We start from the raw sequence: 19711 nt of genomic DNA on the forward strand, positions 1-19711 counted from the left end.
TCTCTCTCTCAGATATAAACATTAAATATAAATAAATAAATAAATAAATAAATAAATAAATAAATAAATAAATTTGGGGAAATTGAGGCATGATGGTGAAGAATGGTAGCAAGAGTACAATAAGGAAAGAGGCAGTGTCCCTGACTCCCACGCAGCCCCTTCCTAACATTCACGGGAAGTGGTTTGATAGGAAGGTGAGGAGTAGCGGTTGCTATGGTAACCACATTCTTGTCAATGCCCATCCACATGAGATTTTTGAGATTTTTGTGGTGGCCGGTCACCCCATGCCCTGATAAGAGGGTCATAGAAAAAGCAATGCATTTGTCTAGTGCTAAGGTCCTCCCTGGAAGGATGTTGGCCAGCCCATCCTCCACACCAGACAGACAGTAGCTGCCGCCTGGGTGATGGACGGAGGCGGCTCTGAGGGAGACCAAGTAGCAAAGGCCTTTCCCCCCCCCCAAAAATGGGGGATGCTCCTTCCAGGCCTACAGCCCCTGCCTCCCTATCCCATCTCTGCTCTTCTCCCTCCACCTTCAGCTGGTAGATCCTGGCCATTCTTGTTTGGCTGCCTCACCCCACTAGACTATTAAATGCTCCCTGGGAACGAGCCCACATCTAGAATTATCTACAGCTCCCTGAGCACCGGGCACAAAGTTGAACTGTTGTTTACCTCAGACAATATATGTGTGTTGAATTGAGGCACCTTTGGTCCCTTTGCTGGGGGCACAGAGAGGAAGCGGTGGTGGGATATTCAGCAGGGTGAGAGGGGCTTGCCAGCCTCTGGGACCGTCCTGCTGCCCACGCCGTGCAAGGTGGATCCAGGGAGGGGACTGGTTTCTACCGTGGCACTATCCTGGCTCCTCTCCGTGTCCGATTTTACGCCTCCCTTTGTCCTCCCTGCCCAGTAGCTGGGGCTTCTCAGAGAGGCCTTCCCTGCCCACCCTATCAAGCAGCCCTGGCAGGTCCATCTCTGTTCTGTTGCCTCATCATTCCTTCTCCTTGCTGTCCATCTGCCCCTCCCTTATCCCCACCCAGTTAGAACATAAGCCCCATCACAGCAGACCTTGTCTACCTCACTTTTACATCCCTGGTGCCTAGCATACAGCAGGCACAAAGTGGATGCTCAATAAATGTTGAGTGAATGAATGAATGAGTAAAACCTAGATCAGGAATTAGGATACTCCAATTCTGGTCCTGCCTTGCTGTGTGTTCCTGAACAGATTGCTTACCTTCTCTGTGCCTCAAGTTTCTTTGTCACAAGAAGAGGGTTCTGTTCTGCCCTGTTGTGATCCTGTGTGTCTGAAAGGATTGTGACAGCTTGGAAGACTGGAGCTAGATCTTGTACATCGTCATACCCCCACATGGTAACCTACACAGGGCCTTACACATAGTGAGGCTTCAAATGATCTGCTGAAGCAAAGAGAGAAGCAGATGTGCTTTGATCAATTAAAAGTGTTGTATCTGTAAGGAGTAACTGATATTCACAAGTGTCCGTCCTCTCCTGCTGGTTTAGGCGCTGGCTGATTATCTGGTTCTTAAGGTTGTTAACCCACCTTAAAACTTTTCTAGAACAAGAATAAACACAAATACATGGATGCTTTGTAAATTTCAGAGAAACCCCAAGGAAAAGGCGGGTCCCACAGGTCTGCACCTCGATGCTTTTCTTCTTCCCGTTCAGATTGCTCAGTGGGACATGGCTCAGTGCTGGCCTCACGTGCTTCGGCCTCCCTCTGCACCCCAAACTTTACTAGCCAAAGCAAGCAGCCCAAAGCCAAGGTGTTCCCCAGCCTAGGCAGCCAGCAGAAACACCGCCATGGTGGTAACGACCACTGGTATCTCAGAGGCTCATTGTGGGCCAACACATTCTGTGTGTTATTATCCCGTGGGTCTTCACTGCCAACCGTGTGAGGAAGGCACCCTCATTAGCCCCGTTTTATAGGTGAGGAAACTGAGGTTCGGAGAGGCGACACCCCAGAGTGAACCGGTGAGTGGTAGAGGCAGGAAGAGAACTGGGTGTGGGTGCCTCCACGAGAAGTGCGAATGACTGCCCCCACCCCTGCCCCACCCCTCCACGGCAGGTTCGGGAGCCAGCGGAGAAATGACAGTGCGTTGTGCCACCATGCAAAGCAGGAGCAATGGTGGTGAGGGGTGCTGTTCAGAGCTCAGTGGCAGCTGCTCCTTCGAATCCATTCTCCTGCATCTGGGGCTGACCCCTCCAAGTCCGTGTCCACCTCCTCCTAATACACTCACAAAACAGACTCACACTCCCTCCTTCATGCGTCTGTCCCATCCCGCCTCGAGGCCCACCTCTGGGGCCTCTGCCGGTTTGAACCCCAATACGTGCTCACAGTGCCGGCTCTGAGCCCCAGTCCAACCCAGCCCCGGGCTTCTGGAAGCTGTGCCTGGGCCCAGAATTCATCTCAGCTTTCTGCCTCAGAAATGGGAGAATAGCCAGACCACTGCAAGGAGTACCGAGGAAGAGAAAAATTGCTTGTTCCTTCAACTCAGAGTTCTCATCAACTAGACTGCCTTCCTGCCCAGAAAGCCCTTGGACCTTCCCTCATTCCCCCTCTCCAGCTGGCCTCACAAGCCATTAGACACGCACACTCATGAGATTCCAACTCTCCCAAGAACGATGACCACTGTATGCTCTGTGAAAAAAGGAAATTCAGGTCTTCCTTCCCCACACCCTAATTACAATCACATCTCCCCACCCCAGACAAAAGTACATCATTTATCTCCCCCCTGTTCTCTGCATGCAATGTTTATTGTGGCATCTTCTCCACTAGAGGGCTCCTCTCTGGTTATTTACTGGGAATGGAAATTCTCAGGGGATGGGGGGAGGGGGGGAAGTGAAGGGGGAGAAAGACCCTCCCCACACACACCCCATCCCCAAAGGCCAGGATAAATACTCCTTTTTTTATGTTCTTTGTGCCGTTCGTAATTCCAATGCCCTTAAAGAAAAGCTACCAGTTGACTATTCTCTATAAGAACCGTGCTCAATTGTTTTAGATCAGATTTGAAACCTGACTTTAGGCCAGTGGTTTCCAAACATGACTGCACATGGAAATCACCTGGGAAGCTTTCTTCAGAAAAAATCATGATGCCTAGTTCATACCCCAAACCAATGACATCAGCATGTCTGAGGGTAGGAGCCAGATGTCCATGTATTTTTTTTTAAATCCCAGGAGAGTCCAGTTTGCAGGAGTGTGGGGAGCACTGCCCTAGACCTGTCTGATTTCCCAGCCACAAATGCCTCCTCTCAATCACAGCAGAGACTAATGACCTTGGCCATGGACTCAGCTAACCCGGTCTCTGGGCTATCTGGATTCAAGACTTGAGAGCCTAAAGGGTCTCTCGCCTGTCCTGATCTTAAAAGTCAGGCCCTGACCTTGGGGCCCGGTCCTGATAATTGCAGTTTTCACCCAGATTCTTATACACAGGTTCTAGTAATTGAACTCAAACAACAGCAGCATTTACCATCCACTCAACGGGTTGGATGATGGGCTTTACATACAAAATCCCATTTAATTGTAATTACTCATTTTGCACATGAGGCAGGTGAAATGCCTTTCCACAGTCCTGCAGGTAATAAGTGCAGAACAGGGCTTTACTCTGTGCTCACAGACCTCATGGCCTCTGCTCATTGCCTTGCAGTGGGTTGTCTCCCCTACACGTAATCCCGGTGACCAAGGTGCCCCCAGCCCAAAGGACAGATGTCCTGGCTTTCTCCTCCCACTTTTCCTCTCTGTGTTAGTTTCCTGAAGCTGCTGTAACAAAGTACCACAAACTGGGTGGCTTAAAACAACAGAATTTTTTTTCCCCTTACAGTTCCAGAGGCTGGAAGTCCAAAATTAAGGTGTTGGCAGGATGGCTCCCTTCCAGAGGCTCTAAGGGACCGTCCTTCCGTGTCTGTCTCCTAGCTCTTGGTGGTCACCAGCAATCCATGGCATTCCTTAGCCTGGAGATACATCACTCCAGTCTTTGTCTCTGTCTTTACGTAGTCTTCTTCCCTGTGTGTCTCTTTGTGTCTTCACATGGCCTCCTATAAGGACACCAGTCATTGGATTAGGGCCTACCCTAATCTAGTATGACCTCATCTTAATTGGACATGGATTTGGGGGGAGGGGAGAACACTTTTTTTTTAATGTTTATTTACTTTTGAGAGAGAGAGAGAGACAGACGCAGGGGAGGGGCAGAGAGAGAGGGAGACACAGAATCTGAAGCAGGCTCCATGCTCTCAGAGCCTGACATGGGGCTCGAACTCACAAACCATGAGATCATGACCTGAGCTCAAGTCAGATGCTTAACTGACTGACCCACCCAGGCGCCCCAGGGAGAACACTTTTTTTTGAGGGGGGTGGTACAAGTGAGCAAGGAGCGGAGAGAGAGAGGCTCAAGAGAGAATCCCCCAAGGTACAGAGAGAGACAGAGACAGAGGGAGAAAGAGAAGCAAGGCTCACCCAAAGTGGGACTTGTGTTTTACCTGAAGTGGGGCTCATGCTCACCCGATGCAGGGCTCCAGCTCACCCAAAGCAGGACTTGAATTCACAAACTGCGAGATCATGACCTGAGCCGAGGTCAGATGCTTAACTAACTGAGCCCCCCAGGCACCCAGTGTGGAAACATTCTTCAACTCAGTACATCCTCCTACTCCAGAGACCCAAATTCTGCCTCGGACCTCACTCACCCTTGTGACCAGGGCCTACCACCTGCTGACAAACCCAGATGCTGATACCTTTTGTCCCCTGTTGGATTCTAGCTCCTGCTGCTTGCCCAGCCAGTTACGGACAGTTCCCAGCTCTGCTTACTTCTACCGGCTTGGCCCAGATGCTGGTCCCTCCCAGTGTTCTCCAACTACTGAATGTACACCCCCAAAGATACACAGCTATTAATCTTGCAGCTGTATCAGTTGCAAACACCCTGAGGGCAGGACCCACATCCCTAACACTACACAGTCCAGACACCTGCTTGTTGACCAGTGAGAAGTTCTCCACGAAGCCCCTCACTTCCCCATCACCCCCACCCCCATGAGTCTCACTATTTAGCTCTGAGGTCAATTGATTTGTTCTTTGCTTTCTTCACAGGAAATGGGTATATTGAAGGTAAAGAGCTAGAAAACTTTTTCCAAGAGCTGGAGAAGGCAAGAAAAGGCTCTGGAATGGTAAGACCAGTACTCTGTCCCATTGTTTGATTTTTCTATCATCTAGCCCGTGGCTTTGAGCATTGTCTGTCCCAAGTTCTGTATCTCTTAAGCCGGCCTGACATCTCTGGTTTTGACCTTCCAAGTTTTTCTTTTATTTGTAAGGATTTTTTTTTTTTTTTAACTGGAATCATCCCTTGAAAAGAAGCCTTGCTTCAATATCTTTGGGTGTCTGGGATTGAGGGGTGTTCATGAATGGATACTAGCGGTTAATGAATCCCCTCAAAAAACTGCAAAGCTTTGTGTCTGTGTATGCGTATATAAAAACTTTATTTTCCCCTAAGGAATAGTCCAGAGTCTAAGATTCTCAGAGGGATCGTGACTCAAGATTGGATGCCTCGGGGGTTTCGAGTGTCTTTATTCTAGACCAGAGTTTCTCAGCCTCAGTACTATTGACAGGGCTGGGTAATTCTTTGTTGGGAGGGTGGGGTTGTCCTGTGCATTGTAGGATATTTAGAAGTATCACTGTCTCTCCCTGTGAGGTGCCACTAGCATCGCCTCCAAGTTGTGACAATCAAAATTGCCTTCAGACATTATCAAATGTCCCTGTGGGGGGCACAGAATAATCCCCACTAGAGAACCACTGTTCTAGACCAGTCTAGAATCCTCAGCAAGGATCTAGGGGCAAACAGAGGATTGCTCCAAACCAGTATCTGAACCAGATACTACTGACCAGCCTCATTCACGGAGGTGTCAGACTGCCTTTCTCAGCCTGCCTGAAGCAACTCCAAATCGTGTCCCCACCCCTTAGTGGCAGGGTCATTATTTCCCACAGTACCAAGCTGGCACTATTAAATTCACTAAGGCCTTTGGAGGACTGTCTGAAATACTGAAAAGCTAAGGTAGTTGGAACTAGTCTGTTGTGGTTCCCACGTCTAGTTCTCAAATATACATAATCAGATCCATTCCCTACCCGAGGTCCCACTGGTCCTTTGGCGGTCTCTCTGCTTTCCCCTGCTGTGTGTCTGTTGGCCAATCCGTTGCTTATTAGCAAGTCTTCATGGCACAGTTTGGGAGATGAGTCACAAACCCAGCAAAGAGCTCCTGGTCCAGAATTCAACAGAGCGCCCAGTGAGGAGGAGGTCCAGGCGATGGGCTTAGGCGATGGGCTTAGGCGATGGAAGTGATTCATGGGTTTGTTTATCAACTGTTCTCCCATCACCCCTCATTACTAGGATAATGAAGCCTGGAGCACAGAAAATACAGGCTTCAAAACAGATTCTGGGATCATGGGGTAGGCGGAGGAATGTGTTTTTATGAAGTGCTTCTAGTCTGAAATCTTAGTCATTCCCTTCCTCAGAAGCCATCAAGGGGTGATTCTCAAGTCTGTCAACAACAGTCTCAACTGACACCACCCAGGACTGGTATTCAGAGCAGCTGTTCTATGCTAGAAGGAATACTGGCCTTAGAAGCCAGAGCCACAAGTTCCAATTCTAGCTACACCAGCTGGTGACCTCGGGAGAAGTCACTTCACCTCAGCCTCCATGTGTGTGTAAAATGGACGGGCCTCTCACCTCACTGAGGCTGTTGTTAAAGCTAAATCAGATGACCACATCTGTGATAAGAGCCTAGGATCATTCTGTGCACACTTGTAAGTATAAAGCAACACATATTGTTGAACACATAGTGATAAATTGAAGCCAGTTCCAAAGGTAGAAAGCAATTGAAGGGATACAGAAAAGACTCTAAAGTGAAGAATTAGTAGGATTCTCCTGGGCCCAGTTCAAGGAAGCACACAGAGCACCCAGAGTCGTCATAGAGGCTGATAGGCATCAGCTGCCCAAGCAGATTCACCATTGGTTCGGGATGACGAAGAGCTCATTAATGCATATAATTAAATCTGCAGCACCCAAACCAGGGTAAGATTTGAGAATTTCGGAGAGCCTTAGATTAAGATAGGCAACAATGGGCTAAAGAAGCTTTTGAAGTTCTCTGCCTTTGTAATGGTCACAATAATCTAACGGATGATTTAAATTACCTTGGCTATCTGAAGAATTTCTCCTCACATTCCTCCTGGGATGCAGTCCGAGTAAAAAATGTCGTGAATTGCTGTTAGATCTGAAAGAAGAAAATGCACAATTCACCTTTCTTGGTGCAGTGCTTAGTACCTACTGGGGGGCACTGGAATAAGTTGGGTTATATTACAAGCTGCCTTGGTAAAATGTTGGGGCCTTAGTTCTCACATCTGAGTGATGGGAATGAGTCCTCACCCTTCTGATAGAGCTGTGGTTTAATCCCATCTCAAAGGCAGAGGGAGGAGCATGCTTAATTACACAAATTACATGATCCAGGGGCATATGTCCTGTCCCTCTTTGAACATCATGTGACTGAGCCTCGAAGAAGAGACTACTTAGATTTGGAGGGACCTTGGCAAGGAGAAGAGTGCAGCCCTGACCACTCAGGGCGTTGGCCCAGCCTGGTTCTGTGCCTGCATAGTTGGGGCGCAAAATGATTTGCAATGGTGCTGCACCCAGCAGGTGAGAGATCCATGGTTCACATGGGGCCCGGCAGCACAATCAGCCCCATTTGTTTTTCTCCAGATGTCAAAGAGTGACAACTTTGGGGAGAAGATGAAGGAGTTCATGCAGAAATATGACAAGAACTCAGATGGGAAAATCGAAATGGCAGAGGTGAGTCCTATTGTCCAGGCTAAGAGCTGTGGCGGCGGGGTTGTGGGGGGGGGTGGGGAGGCAGAGAGGATCGTCCTGTGCTGTGGGCAAGCATCCTTTCTAGACTTCCCAGTGAGGTGGTGGTCTAGGAGCCCCCACCCCACCTCCGACACTTAGGCTGACCAAAGAGAACAGGTGGGACTTTTTCTGTGTCTCACAAGGAAAGAAGCAACAAACACTGGTTTAAGACAGGGATGGAGACCTTAAATGCTCTCAGTGTCCCCACAGCTATTGCAAATGTGTGATGAGCCCAGCTTAAGAGAGAAAGGAGGGAGACGACTGGAGAACAAGAGAGTTCATGCCCCACCTAAAGGCATCCAAAGGCAAAATTTTTAATCAATTAATTATTGCAACACATAATTTACATATATAACAGGTATAATTTATATATTTATATATATACACATACATTTATACATGCACAGATATATACATATTGTTAAAATATAAACTGAGGCCTATTAAAAATGTAAAGAATGGGGTACCTGGATGGCTCAATCGGTTAAGCATACAACTTTGGCTCAGGTCAAAAATCTCATGGTTTGTGGGTTCGAGCCCTGCGTTGGGTTCTGTGCTGACGGCTCAGAGCCTGGAGCCTGCTTCGGATTCTATGTCTCCCTCCCTCTGCCCCTCCCCTGCTCACACTCTGTCTCTCTCTTAAAAATAAACATTAATTTTTTTTTATTTTTTTAATTTAAAAAAAGAGTTCATTTGAGCAAAAATTGATTCGAATGAGGCAGCACCAAACCAGAAGTGGCTAGGAACACTCCACCAACAGTAGCTCGGGGAAAGACTTCTATAGAGAAGAAGTGGGAGCAGGGCAAGGAAGTTATTTGATTGGCCATAGCTTAAATGGTTATTTGGGAAAGCCTAGTTGGCTGTTTTGGCCGCTTGCTTCAGCTTTGGATTGCTCACAAAGGCCACTGAGGCATTAAGGCCACCTCGTTTAATGGCTTCCTTGTTTAATGAAACAACTTATGTATACGCACACATACGTTCATATATACATACATACTTACACATACAAATATGCATGTGTGTGTGTGCCTAACCGAACAGCTCTGGCAGTTAGTTGGTTACCTGTGTTCTAGAGGTCAAGAATAATGATGGCAGCACATGAACCTGGGCATAGCTCCTCCCAGGGTGGACTGGTTGGGAAGCTGCCTTAGGTCAGTGCCCGGGAAGTAGAGACTGAGACAGAGTCAAGCCGATGGGACTTACTGAGACAACTCCCAAAAGAAAGGAAGAGTGCAGCAGGAGAGGGCAGAGGAAAGAGCTTAGGAAGGATGTGGTCTCAGCTGGATCCTGGTCGTGGCCTGATCTCACAGGGAGCTCTGCAGTGTAGATTGTGCCACAGAGTTGGTCTCACCTTGAGGCAAAGCATGGGGTGGCCCTTTGTACTCCCATTTCAGTCAGTCATTGGTACAGGCAGCTCCCTCCCCCTGTGGGGGGGGGGGACGGTGTGGGGGTGGAGAGGAGGGTGACTGGGGCAATGGCAGTTTGGTGGAAGGCAGCTCTCCTGCAGGGGACAGCTATGAGCCACTACAGTCATCCTTCACATCATGAGGGATGGCCCACCAGCCTAAGCTAAAGGGGATCTAGAAAACGCACCAAGGGCACAGATTCCTAAAGCTGCAAGTCTCAAAATATCTGGACTCAAATGGGCTTCAGCCAAGGGTCACCAGACTTTTTTCTGTAAAGAGCCAGATTATGGTTAATGTTTTAGGGTTTGTGGGCCATACATTGTTACAATTCTTTCAATTCAGCCACTGTGGCACAAAAGCAGCCATAGACAATATGTAAATACATGTGCGTGGCCATGTTCCAGTATATGTTCATTTACAGAAACAGGCATTAGGCCAGACTTGGTTCATGGGTCATTGTTTACTGACTCCTGCTTTAAACTATGAGAGGGTCCTAATGAGAAAAGCCATGGGAAAGGTTGGCTCCGGATGAAGGAGTCCAGGTCCCCAGCCATGCTTCTCTGTAGTTCTTTTTTTTTTTTTTTTAAACAACTAGCCTGTCAAACAGGTTTTGCTTTTTTTTTTTTTTTTAGTTCATTTATTTGAGAGAGAGAGAGAGACAGAGAAAGTGGGGCAGTGGCAGAGAGAAGGAGAGACAGAATCCCAAGCAGGCTCCACACCATCAGCACAGAGCCCCTTGCAGGGCTTGAACTCACGAACTGTGAGATCGTGACCTGAGACGAGATCGCGTTGGATGCTTAACCAATTGCGCCACCCAGATTCCCCATTGCCTCTCTTGGTTCTGTTCTCTGCCCCCAAAACAGCTTCATCCTCAGGCTGGTAAACAGGATGGCTGCAGCAGTTCCAGGCAGCACATCCACACACAACCACAAAGGATCCACCTTATTTGGCCCCTCACAGGTACAAGGAAACCTTTCCCAGAAGTACCCTTAGTGCACCTCCCCTCACACTTCACTGGGCAGAGCGAGATCACATGCCTACCCATAAGCCAATCACTGACAACAGAAACAAGAGCACATTTAGCTGACTCAGCCCAATCAGAATGTGCCTGTGACCAGGGGAAGCCCAGAGCGAAGTAAGTGGGGGGCTGGGGGATGGCCAGCAGTGTGTGCTGAACAAAGGTATCTGCATTTTCTAAAAATCAGATTTGCTGAGGTAAAAATTTACATACAATAAACTGCATCGATTTGAAGTGTACCGTTCCGTGAGTTGAGGCAGTTGTGTACAACCATGTAATTGCCACCCACGATCAAGATACAGCATTTCTATCACTGTCAAAATGTTCCTCCACCTGGTGCGGGCCATCCTATCCTAGGCAACCGCTAAGCTAGGATTAGGTTGCATTTTTTAGAATTTTATATAGATGGAATGAATGCTCTACTAAGTATTCTTTTGAGACTGGATACTTGCCTTTTAAAGTGGCACCAGTTTCCTGTCCCTCCAGCTGCTCATACTCTTAAGATCTGGGGTGACCCAGATGCACTTCTCAGAACATCCTTCTTCCCTTTTGAAGGACGAATCTCAGAAAGAAAGCAAATTGCAGCTCCCACGCTGCCTTGCCACTGGCCATTTCACCCTCCTCCCCACAGGAAAGGCTACTCGCCCACTCTCCTGGCAGGGCCCTCCGTAATGTCTCTGTTGCTCTCTGGCCCCCACAGCTGGCGCAGATCCTGCCGACGGAGGAGAACTTCCTTCTGTGCTTCAGGCAGCACGTGGGCTCCAGCACCGAGTTTATGGAGGTGAGGCCAAGGCGCTGCCTTTTCCCTGCACACTCTTCTGCCTTTCTCCCATGTTCAGAGCCAGGCCCACCCAGATGCCAGGGAATGGTCCCTTGGGAGATGGTAAAGCCCTCCGAGCCCTACTCACCAAGTGGGGTCCGTGGACCAGCGGCACCAGCATCACCATCCCCTGGGTGCTTGTGAGCAATGCAGAGTCCCCGGCCCACTGAATCAGAAACTACATTTTAACAAAATCCCCAAATGATATGTGCACGTCAAAGTGTGGAGAGTATGGTGAGAATTAAGTGTGGGTCAAGTACCTTTGGGAAATGCCATGTACACACTTATCTCCCCTTTGGGAATTGGTCATAGACATTTGTATCTTATGGTCTCTGAGAAATCCTGCAGTGAAGAGGCCTGTTTCACATTATTTGCCTCCAAGATCTCACATGATTTGTTCTCAGTAACATTAGTGTCCCTTGAAGTCAGGGTTCTAAAGAGCATGCGTGGGGAGCATGGATTTATGTGCCATCCTGAAGATGGAAAACCCAGGGAGAATTCCAGCTTGTGGTATCTTCCAGTCCTGATTTTTAACTGTAGTCTGCGCTTCACTGCCCCCCCCCCTTTAAAATAGATCTTGGCAACAGAAATTCTTTGAAATCTTCATGTGAAATAGAACATCCTTACGTGTCTTTTGAGTAATATTCAAATGATTGAACCATGTGAAATTGTTGCTATTTGACCATTTTTGATTTACAAAAATTCCAAATTCCATATTGCTCAACTAGATATATGACTAATCCTGATACCTGGAAAACTACCAATTATTTCTTGGTATTTTTCTGGGACTCTGCACCCTAGCCATTCAATGTATGTGTCCCTCACAGTGAAACTCAACCCATACCCCACACACACTGCCTGCTATGATAATGACTGGCCTTCAGCTTGACTCGAGTTGCCATTCCTCGTGTTAAATCCCTTTCCAGACACCGGTAATCCCCTCTCCGTGACTTACTGCCAAGAACCCCATATGGCATTGAGTTCCCCTCATGGATAAAGAGTTGGTTGGAAATAACCGATTCTAAGGGCAGAAAAGTCATTTTTTAAGTGGCACCTTGCCTAAGCATCAGATATGGATTTCACTGTATGGTGCTTTAAAGGATTTTCTCCAGTGTTTTTTTTTTTTTCAAGATGGCAAGATTCCATAGCTAGTAATTGACACTCTGGATTTTGTTCTTAGTCCCTTCTCTTGCCTATGGGGGTGGGGGTGAGGAGTCTGCATATACTTGTAAGAATGCTGCTTTTGTGGGTGTCGATTTTGCTGTGTAGGAAAGGGAGAGTTATGCCTGATGGCTCCTTCTCTGATAGGAAGGCAGCCAAAGACTGGCTTCTATTCTACCTCTGATCTGGAAAATGGGGATGATGATAGCTTGCTTAAATGCTTAAAGAGAAGCAAAAATATCTTTCTCTGTCTCTGTGTGTCAAAATCATTAGTGGCTTCTCTCTGTGTAGCTGACATAATTCCATATTCTTATCTGTCTTCATCCTTTAATCCACAGTATAACTGCTGAGCCAACACCCCCACCAAGTTTCCTGAGACCCCACCATCCCACAGTACCACCCCCCTGGGTTGTTCATTTGCTCCATTTTTATCAGCTGGAAACATGAATTGGTCCCTCTGCCGCTCTGAAAGCCTTGTGCTGTCAGATAGCTCTGTCCCACTGCTAAGCACAACATTGTAATTTCTAATTTTAGTGATGCCTCAGGATTTCTTTGAGATTTCACAAAGCCCAGGTCTCTTGAACTCTTTTCCTTGAATGGGAAGAGAATGGCCCACTCACTGATGGATGAGCACAAAGTACTGGTGGGGAGAGAAGTGAGCCGAGAGCATGGGGGTGGAGAGCGTGGGGGTAGGGGAGGATCCAGGGAGGAAGGGAGGTCAGACCCAGTGGGAGGATCTCTCCAAAAAAAAGCAAAAAGCAAAGTGATGCTTTGCTCTGAGTGAGGACTAGGGTCCCTTCAGGTTACCCTCCTTTTAGGCAACTTAGGGGGTATCTGCCTTTTTTCCCAGTCAAGACTCAGATGAACTAAATTCTAACGTACTAAGTATATGCAGGTGGATGGTGAAGTCATACTTGTAAACCTGCACATATTTCTTAGTACTTTCTCAAAGGCAGGCTTTCTGGGCATGAGAAAGAATATTTTGATGGAACCAGAGCATTTTTCCCCCCAGAGAAAAGACACTCCACAGTCAGATACCATCTATCCAAGTTGTCTCTGATATAAGGCTGCCCTTTTGTTGGGATTTGCTTGTGTCTCATAACTTTTTTAAAAATCAGGATAAAAAGAAAACTACCAGATATCCTGATCCACAACTATCCCAGGAGAATTACACAGCCTTGTTTGCTGGTATGGAAGAAAGATCCTGGGATATCCATAAACTCACACTCCTGGCAATAAAAGGGAGAGATGGCATGGGAAAGGGAAGGGAGGCAGGAGATCCAAATTTGGCAAAATAATTTGTGCTTGCTGACTCTCATAAAACCAGGTGTCACTGATGTCCAGTGTGCAGTCTGGAGCTGAGGGAGAAGAGAGGAAAAGCCAAGGCAAGACCACTGGAAAGAAAATATAAGAAATATGATTAGGCACCAACATAGATCAAAGATTTGGGGAAACGGGTTCTCTGGATTGAGCAGGGAGAGGGGTGGTTTCCTTAAAAACAGAAAAAGGAATGCTTTATCACACAGATGGGGAGTGGCCTTGGGATACTCCAAACAAGCGGACTGTACTACAGTTCTGCTCTCATGCAGACATGGCTGCCATGTGCACCTGATGGGGGTACAGTGAGGTCCACCACCCAGAGAATGAGAAGATTTGAGAGCAGTGAAAGGACATGCTATATACCCACAGCAAAAATTGGATCCGTCAGATGTTAGTGCTAGAAGTTGCTTGGTTAGCACCTTAGAAAACCATAAACCATTCAAAAAAACAAAACAAAACCCTAGTTACAAAATGATCCAAAAAGAGACCCAGGCTTGTAGCCAGATAGAGTAGGGAGACCTTGTCCGAGCAGTTTTTTTTTTTTTTTCCTTCTCTATGTGACCTTGGCCATGACACTTTCCCCCATTTCTTCTGTGACTTGAAAGGGACTGGGCTAGCCCATCTCCATGCCCCCATCCCACTGTAATATTCTTGAACATCAAGACCCAGCCCGGTCCATTAAAGGAAATTGGAAGGAGGCTTATAGATACTAACAGGTCTTTGCAACTGGGTTGGCATTCCCATTGCAGGCTTGGCGGAAGTATGACACAGACAGAAGTGGCTACATTGAAGCCAACGAACTCAAGGTAGGATGGGCCTGGGGGAGGGCATGGAAGGCATGGAGAAAGGGACTGAGGCCACAGTTGGTGGTAGGTATAAGGAACCTGGGGAGGGAGGAGACGTTGGGTGAGGAACATGGGTTCGTGTTCTGCCTAGGAACACTTAAGCCTGGCTCTGAATTGGTGAACATGTTCAGGACAGCCATGTGAAATCAGTAACATGGAGCTGCAGGGCCACGGAGTTCAACCCGACTACACTCCTTTGCACATCAGTGCCCAGGACAGGCACCTCCAAGGCAATCCTATCAGATTGGCCTTCTGACTTCTACATATACCCCTACATTCCTCTGGAACTAGTGATCCCCAGGCACTGCTTAGCCCTGTGTCCTGGGCCCCCTGAGAAGCCTATCTTATGGGGTGAAGTTGCATCCAGGAGCTACCTCCAGGCCTTCATGGTCATTCCACAAGCATTAGGGATTAGGGGATTATGAAGGATAGAAACCATACAAATGGTAGACCTCAGAAAACAACGTTGACTAACTGAACAAGTTATGAGGGAAGAACTACTGAATGAGTCAGGAGCTCTGAAGAGACCTTTTGTATTCTAGGGATTTCTGTCTGACCTGCTGAAGAAGGCAAACCGGCCATATGATGAGCCCAAGCTCCAAGAATATACCCAAACCATAGTAAGTGGGCAGAAGTGTCCCTTACCCCTCCAGGGGCATAGGACTGGGGCCCCAAGCCAGTGGGATTCTGGGTTTTCAGGCTGAGTCTCCAGGCCCAGGTGAAGGGACTCCAGTGGCAACTGGCAAAAGGGATGCTAGTTCATGGCCCCACACACCCTCTCTCTGAGATCCTCACTGGGCTAGTGGGAGACTGGGAGCATCTGTTTCCATGACAACCTCCACAGCTCCAGGAGAGGATGGGCTTGGGGAGGGTGGGCCTTTGGTGCTGGCTGGCTGTGTTTCTGTGGCCCTTGCCCCGAGAAGGGAAGGGAGGAGCAGTGATCAATTTAGACCATGCTGGTCCCTGACCTCCAGGTGACCTCAGAAGAGGCAGGAGGCCACCCCACCCATCCTCCTTCCTGTCCAGTAGAAGGGGATGGCAGGTGAAGGTCCCACATGAGAGGTCAAAGCAAATAACCCAGGCACCTCTGTCTGTCCTAAACAGCTACGGATGTTTGACCTGAACGGGGATGGCAAATTGGGCCTCTCGGAGATGTCCCGGTAAGTGCCTGACCTCACCCCCACGATCACTTTTACCAGGACCTGTGCAGACCATTCCTGTGCCACCCACCCTGGCTCTAAGACCAACAGGGAGAGTGACAGTTCAGAGGTCCTGAAGCTCAAGACCAAGCTAGATAGAGTGTCAGTACCTCAGTGTGTCTGCCTCCCTCTTTTTAGAACTTGCCACTAATTCCTAAGTGCTCACAGATGGTTCCAGAAGTACAGGCACTGCTTCTGCATCCCCCCACGTGCAAGTTGTTCTTGCCTCTACCCTGTCTCCTAAGCTCTGCTCTAACACTTTCTTTCCAGACTGTTGCCTGTACAGGAAAACTTCCTGCTTAAATTTCAGGTAAAAGAACCACTCTGCTTTTCTTCACTTCCTCCCTTCCCTCATCCCTGTGTGCTTCACTCTGCCACCCTCCTGTCCACCCTCCACACACATGTGCATGCACATATATACATGCACACTCAGACACATGCACTTGCTCACTCGTGCACACATACACATGTGTGCATGCACACATACAGGTGCACAGTGAGACATGTACTTGCTCACTCATGCACACATATGCATATACGTGTGCACAGACACATGTGCTCGCTCACTCATTCACATGCACACATACACGTGCACACACAGACAAATGCACTCACTTGTACACACATACACATATACATGCAGACACGTGCACTCACTTGTGCACAAGTGCACACGCACGTGTGTGCATGCACACATACATGTGCACACGTGTGCATACCCACATATACGTGCAAACACAAACATGCGCTCGTTCACTCATGCACACATGCGCGCACACACATACATACACATGCACAGACACACGAGCTCGTTCACTTGTGCACATATGCACATGTGCACATGCAAACATACACATGCAAATGCAGACACGTGCTCACTCACTTGTGCACATGCATACACATGCACGCGTACACGTGCACACACAAATGCACTCACTGATGCACATGCACACACACGCGTGCACAAAGACACATGCCCTCACTAGCACACACACACTCTCCAGGGCTTTTGCTTCTCTCTTTAATACATTGGACCTTACAGGGTATGAAACTGACCTCTGAGGAGTTCAATGCGATCTTCACATTTTACGACAAGGTAAGAGGGAGGACAGCATGCGACAGAAAAGCAGGGGGCCCCATCGGCAGGGGAGCCCCTGGCCAAATGGCTCAACCCGTCCTTCGGAATCAGGAGGCGCTCAGTACTGCGCCCTTGGTGCCAGGTCATAATTGTGCACTGGAGCCGATTGTTTTGCTAAGAAGTTGGGAGTGAGAAGGCCTCCTGACCACGCACCAGCCCTTCCTTTACTACCCCCACCCGTGTGACTCTATAGCCCCCTCATAACCAAAGGGTGGGGGATAAACTTCAAACAGCCCCTGTATTCATCCTGACATCGCAGGGAGTTAGCTAAATGCTTCTTGAACCTCATTTATATTTTTAATGCAAATGAAAAACACCAGAATGCAAATTTGCCCCAAAATGTCCTGTTCCTGCCTTGACTGGTAAAAGTCAGCAGTTAGGTGTCATCCTGGCACCGCACGGTGTGAACACCTTCTGCACAGAGTAAAGGGAAGGTTAGACTCTGCAGGCCCCCGGGAAGAGTTGAGGGAATGGGGAGGCAAGGTCAGGGGTGGCGGGGCCTGAGTTCTAGAGCTCTGTGCTGCCTCTCCTCTGCTCCCCATCACCAGGACGGGAGTGGCTACATTGATGAGAATGAGCTGGATGCCCTGCTGAAGGACCTGTATGAGAAAAACAAGAAGGTAAACAACGGAGTCTGGAGGCCTAGGAAGGTGGTTCTGGGGCAGGAGAGAGGCTTCTCAGGGAGGGTGGAAAAGGAATGTGGGGTGCATTTTGCTCTTCTGATCACCCATAACTAAGCAATGGCAGTTTTGGGGTTGTTGTTTTGTTTTTCTGGTTGGATGATTGGCTGGTTGGTTTATGTTTTTTTTTAATGTAATAAAATAGACTTAACACAAAGTTTACCATCATAACCATTCAGCAGTATTAAATAATCCACATTGTTGGGCAACCATCACTACCACCATGCCCAGGGCTCTCTGCATCTTTTTTAAAAGTTTTTTTTAATGTTTATTTATTTTTGACAGAGAGAGAAACAGAGCATGAGCGGGGGAGGGGCAGAGAGAGGGGAGAGAAAGAATCCGAAGCAGGCTCCAGGCTCTGAGCTGTCAGCACAGAGCCTGACGTGGGGCTCAAACTCAAGAGTTGTGAGATCGTGACCTGAGCTGAAGTTGGACACTTAACCGACTGAGCTACCCAGGCACCCCCCAGAGCTCTCGGCATCTTGAAAAACTGAAACTCCAACCTCATTAAACAACTGCTCTCTGCTCCTCCCTCCCCTCCCAGTCCCTGCTCCCCACTGCCCGCTGGCACCCACTATTCCACTTTGTCTCGAATTTTACTTCTTTTGGTGCCTTCTAGAAATGGACTCATGCAGTATTTGTCTATGATCGGCTTACCTCACTTAGCATAATGTCCTCCAGGTTCATCCATGTTGTAGCATGTGTTGGAATTTCCTTCCTTTTTAAGGCTGAGTAATACTCCATTGTGTGTCTATACCATCTTTTTTTCTGCTCATCCGTCAACAGCCACTTGGGTTGTTTCCACCTGTTGGCAGTTTTGAATGATGCTATGATGGGGCACTGGCAGCCTGACTAGCACAGCTCATGGAGTGTCAGCCAAATTGCCATCAGAAAAGTCTTTTTGCACAAGGAGAGATTTGAGATAGAAGGGTCCAGTGGGAGGTGAAGATATTCCAAATCAATTAACTGCAGAGTCTGGGGCTGAGCAAGAGGCTCATAGGAGCCACAGAAGCATTTGTTGCTCAAAGAAAAGGTGGACAACTATTACTTTGCTGCCAGGGACAGACCCCACGTGGCCCTCCACGGGCTCATCCAGGTGCCTGGGGAGCAGGGAGGGGGCGGGGCGGCAGGTGGACCAGGATCCAGCAGCTCTTTTTGTAGCCATTTTCCTTCACCTCCAGGAAAACGCCTTTCTCTGAGCAAATAGTTTTGCGGTTTTCTTTAATTAGATGAACACTCTATAATTTCTTGTGGTGTCTAACTGCCTCTGCTGCCAGGCAAGAACTAAATTTACTGCTCAATTTCAGGGGGAAAAAAAATTCATCGCAGCCTCTGAGTCTGTCTCCCCTTCCAATTGCTTTCTGACTTCTTCATCTTTGTCCTGAATATCATTCTTCATTCCTTTCACCCTATATCTATTTTGTTTTTGTTATCTTCAGGTGCTTTTTGAAAGAGGCAGACAATAAATTATAAACAAATACTACTTAGGAAGAAGGACATATTCACCAGGTGTTTGAACTCAGCAGACTTTTTCCTGGCATCAAATTCTAGAAGAAAATTATTTATGCACCCTTATGTGTCCAAGGAATGTTGGGCATCCTAATGGGAAATATCTTTAACTGTAATTGTATTAATGAGGCATAATTATTCTCCATATGGCCCTGCTGGACACCTGAGGGTGATCAGCCCTGAGGCCAAGCATTAAATCTTGAAAGTGACCTAAGTAGGCTCTTTCTTAATTACCACAAAATACAGCTGAGATGGCTGCACAGGTTCACTTGAGGTGGGGAAACAAAAACAGAGTCAGGGGTTGGGTTTAGGAAGCACCCCTGAAGGTTAGAGAACAAAGATATCAATACATTTGTTTACCTGGGAGCCTGCTACCTGTACAAAGCTCAAGACGTGGCCCCCGGGGCTGGACAGGATGAGTCCATAGAGCCCCAGGACCGTAAACAGCAGCACCTGAGCTGGGAAGGGAGAGGCCGTTCTTGTGAACCCACCTGGCAGACTCACATTCCCTTTTGATGGTGCAGGACTGAGATACGGTTTCTGAGCAGATGCTGTTTGATGTTCCTGAGGAACAGACTGGTGAGACCCAACCTCAGTATTTCTCACCACTCCTGAGACAACTGCAGCTCGCTAAAGCCGTCCTCGGCTCCAAGCAGAACTTCTAGACCTGGAAACTGTGCAGCCCCGTCCCTTCACGCTGCTAAGATTCTTGATGCCACATTGAA

The 19711-nt window shown here is 48.1% G+C and overlaps 1 protein-coding gene and 1 long non-coding RNA gene across 7 annotated transcripts in view; one reads left to right on the forward strand and one right to left on the reverse strand.

Annotated features, from left to right (window-relative positions):
* The window catches only part of CALB2 (calbindin 2), a 29109-nt gene that overhangs the window by 7344 nt on the left and 2054 nt on the right, over positions 1-19711 (forward strand). Inside the window, exons 2-10 of one of the 2 annotated variants that reach the window (XM_086688960.1) lie at positions 5088-5164; positions 7744-7833; positions 11015-11095; positions 14365-14421; positions 15003-15080; positions 15565-15620; positions 15930-15969; positions 16702-16755; positions 17346-17417. In XM_086688960.1, coding sequence (XP_086545086.1) covers positions 5088-5164; positions 7744-7833; positions 11015-11095; positions 14365-14421; positions 15003-15080; positions 15565-15620; positions 15930-15969; positions 16702-16755; positions 17346-17417 — 605 coding nt within the window. The remainder of the gene's footprint in view (positions 1-5087; positions 5165-7743; positions 7834-11014; positions 11096-14364; positions 14422-15002; positions 15081-15564; positions 15621-15929; positions 15970-16701; positions 16756-17345; positions 17418-19711) is intronic. The other variant, XM_086688961.1, reaches the window with a different exon arrangement.
* Positions 1-19711, reverse strand: part of LOC147573391 (uncharacterized) — a 46321-nt gene that overhangs the window by 5579 nt on the left and 21031 nt on the right. For 3 of the 5 annotated variants that reach the window (XR_015244711.1, XR_015244712.1, XR_015244708.1), the window contains 2 exons: positions 18135-18282; positions 16664-17396 (listed from right to left, as the gene is read on the reverse strand). This is a non-coding gene — a long non-coding RNA (uncharacterized LOC147573391). Of the gene's footprint in view, positions 1-7181; positions 7262-12869; positions 13690-16663; positions 17397-18134; positions 18283-19711 lie in introns of those variants that run through there. The other 2 variants (XR_015244709.1, XR_015244710.1) reach the window with 2 other exon arrangements.

This window comes from Puma concolor, chromosome E2, assembly GCF_028749965.1.
Source record: "Puma concolor isolate L17-30 chromosome E2, mPumCon1.1.hap2, whole genome shotgun sequence".
In the NCBI taxonomy this organism is placed as follows: Eukaryota; Metazoa; Chordata; class Mammalia; order Carnivora; family Felidae; genus Puma; species Puma concolor.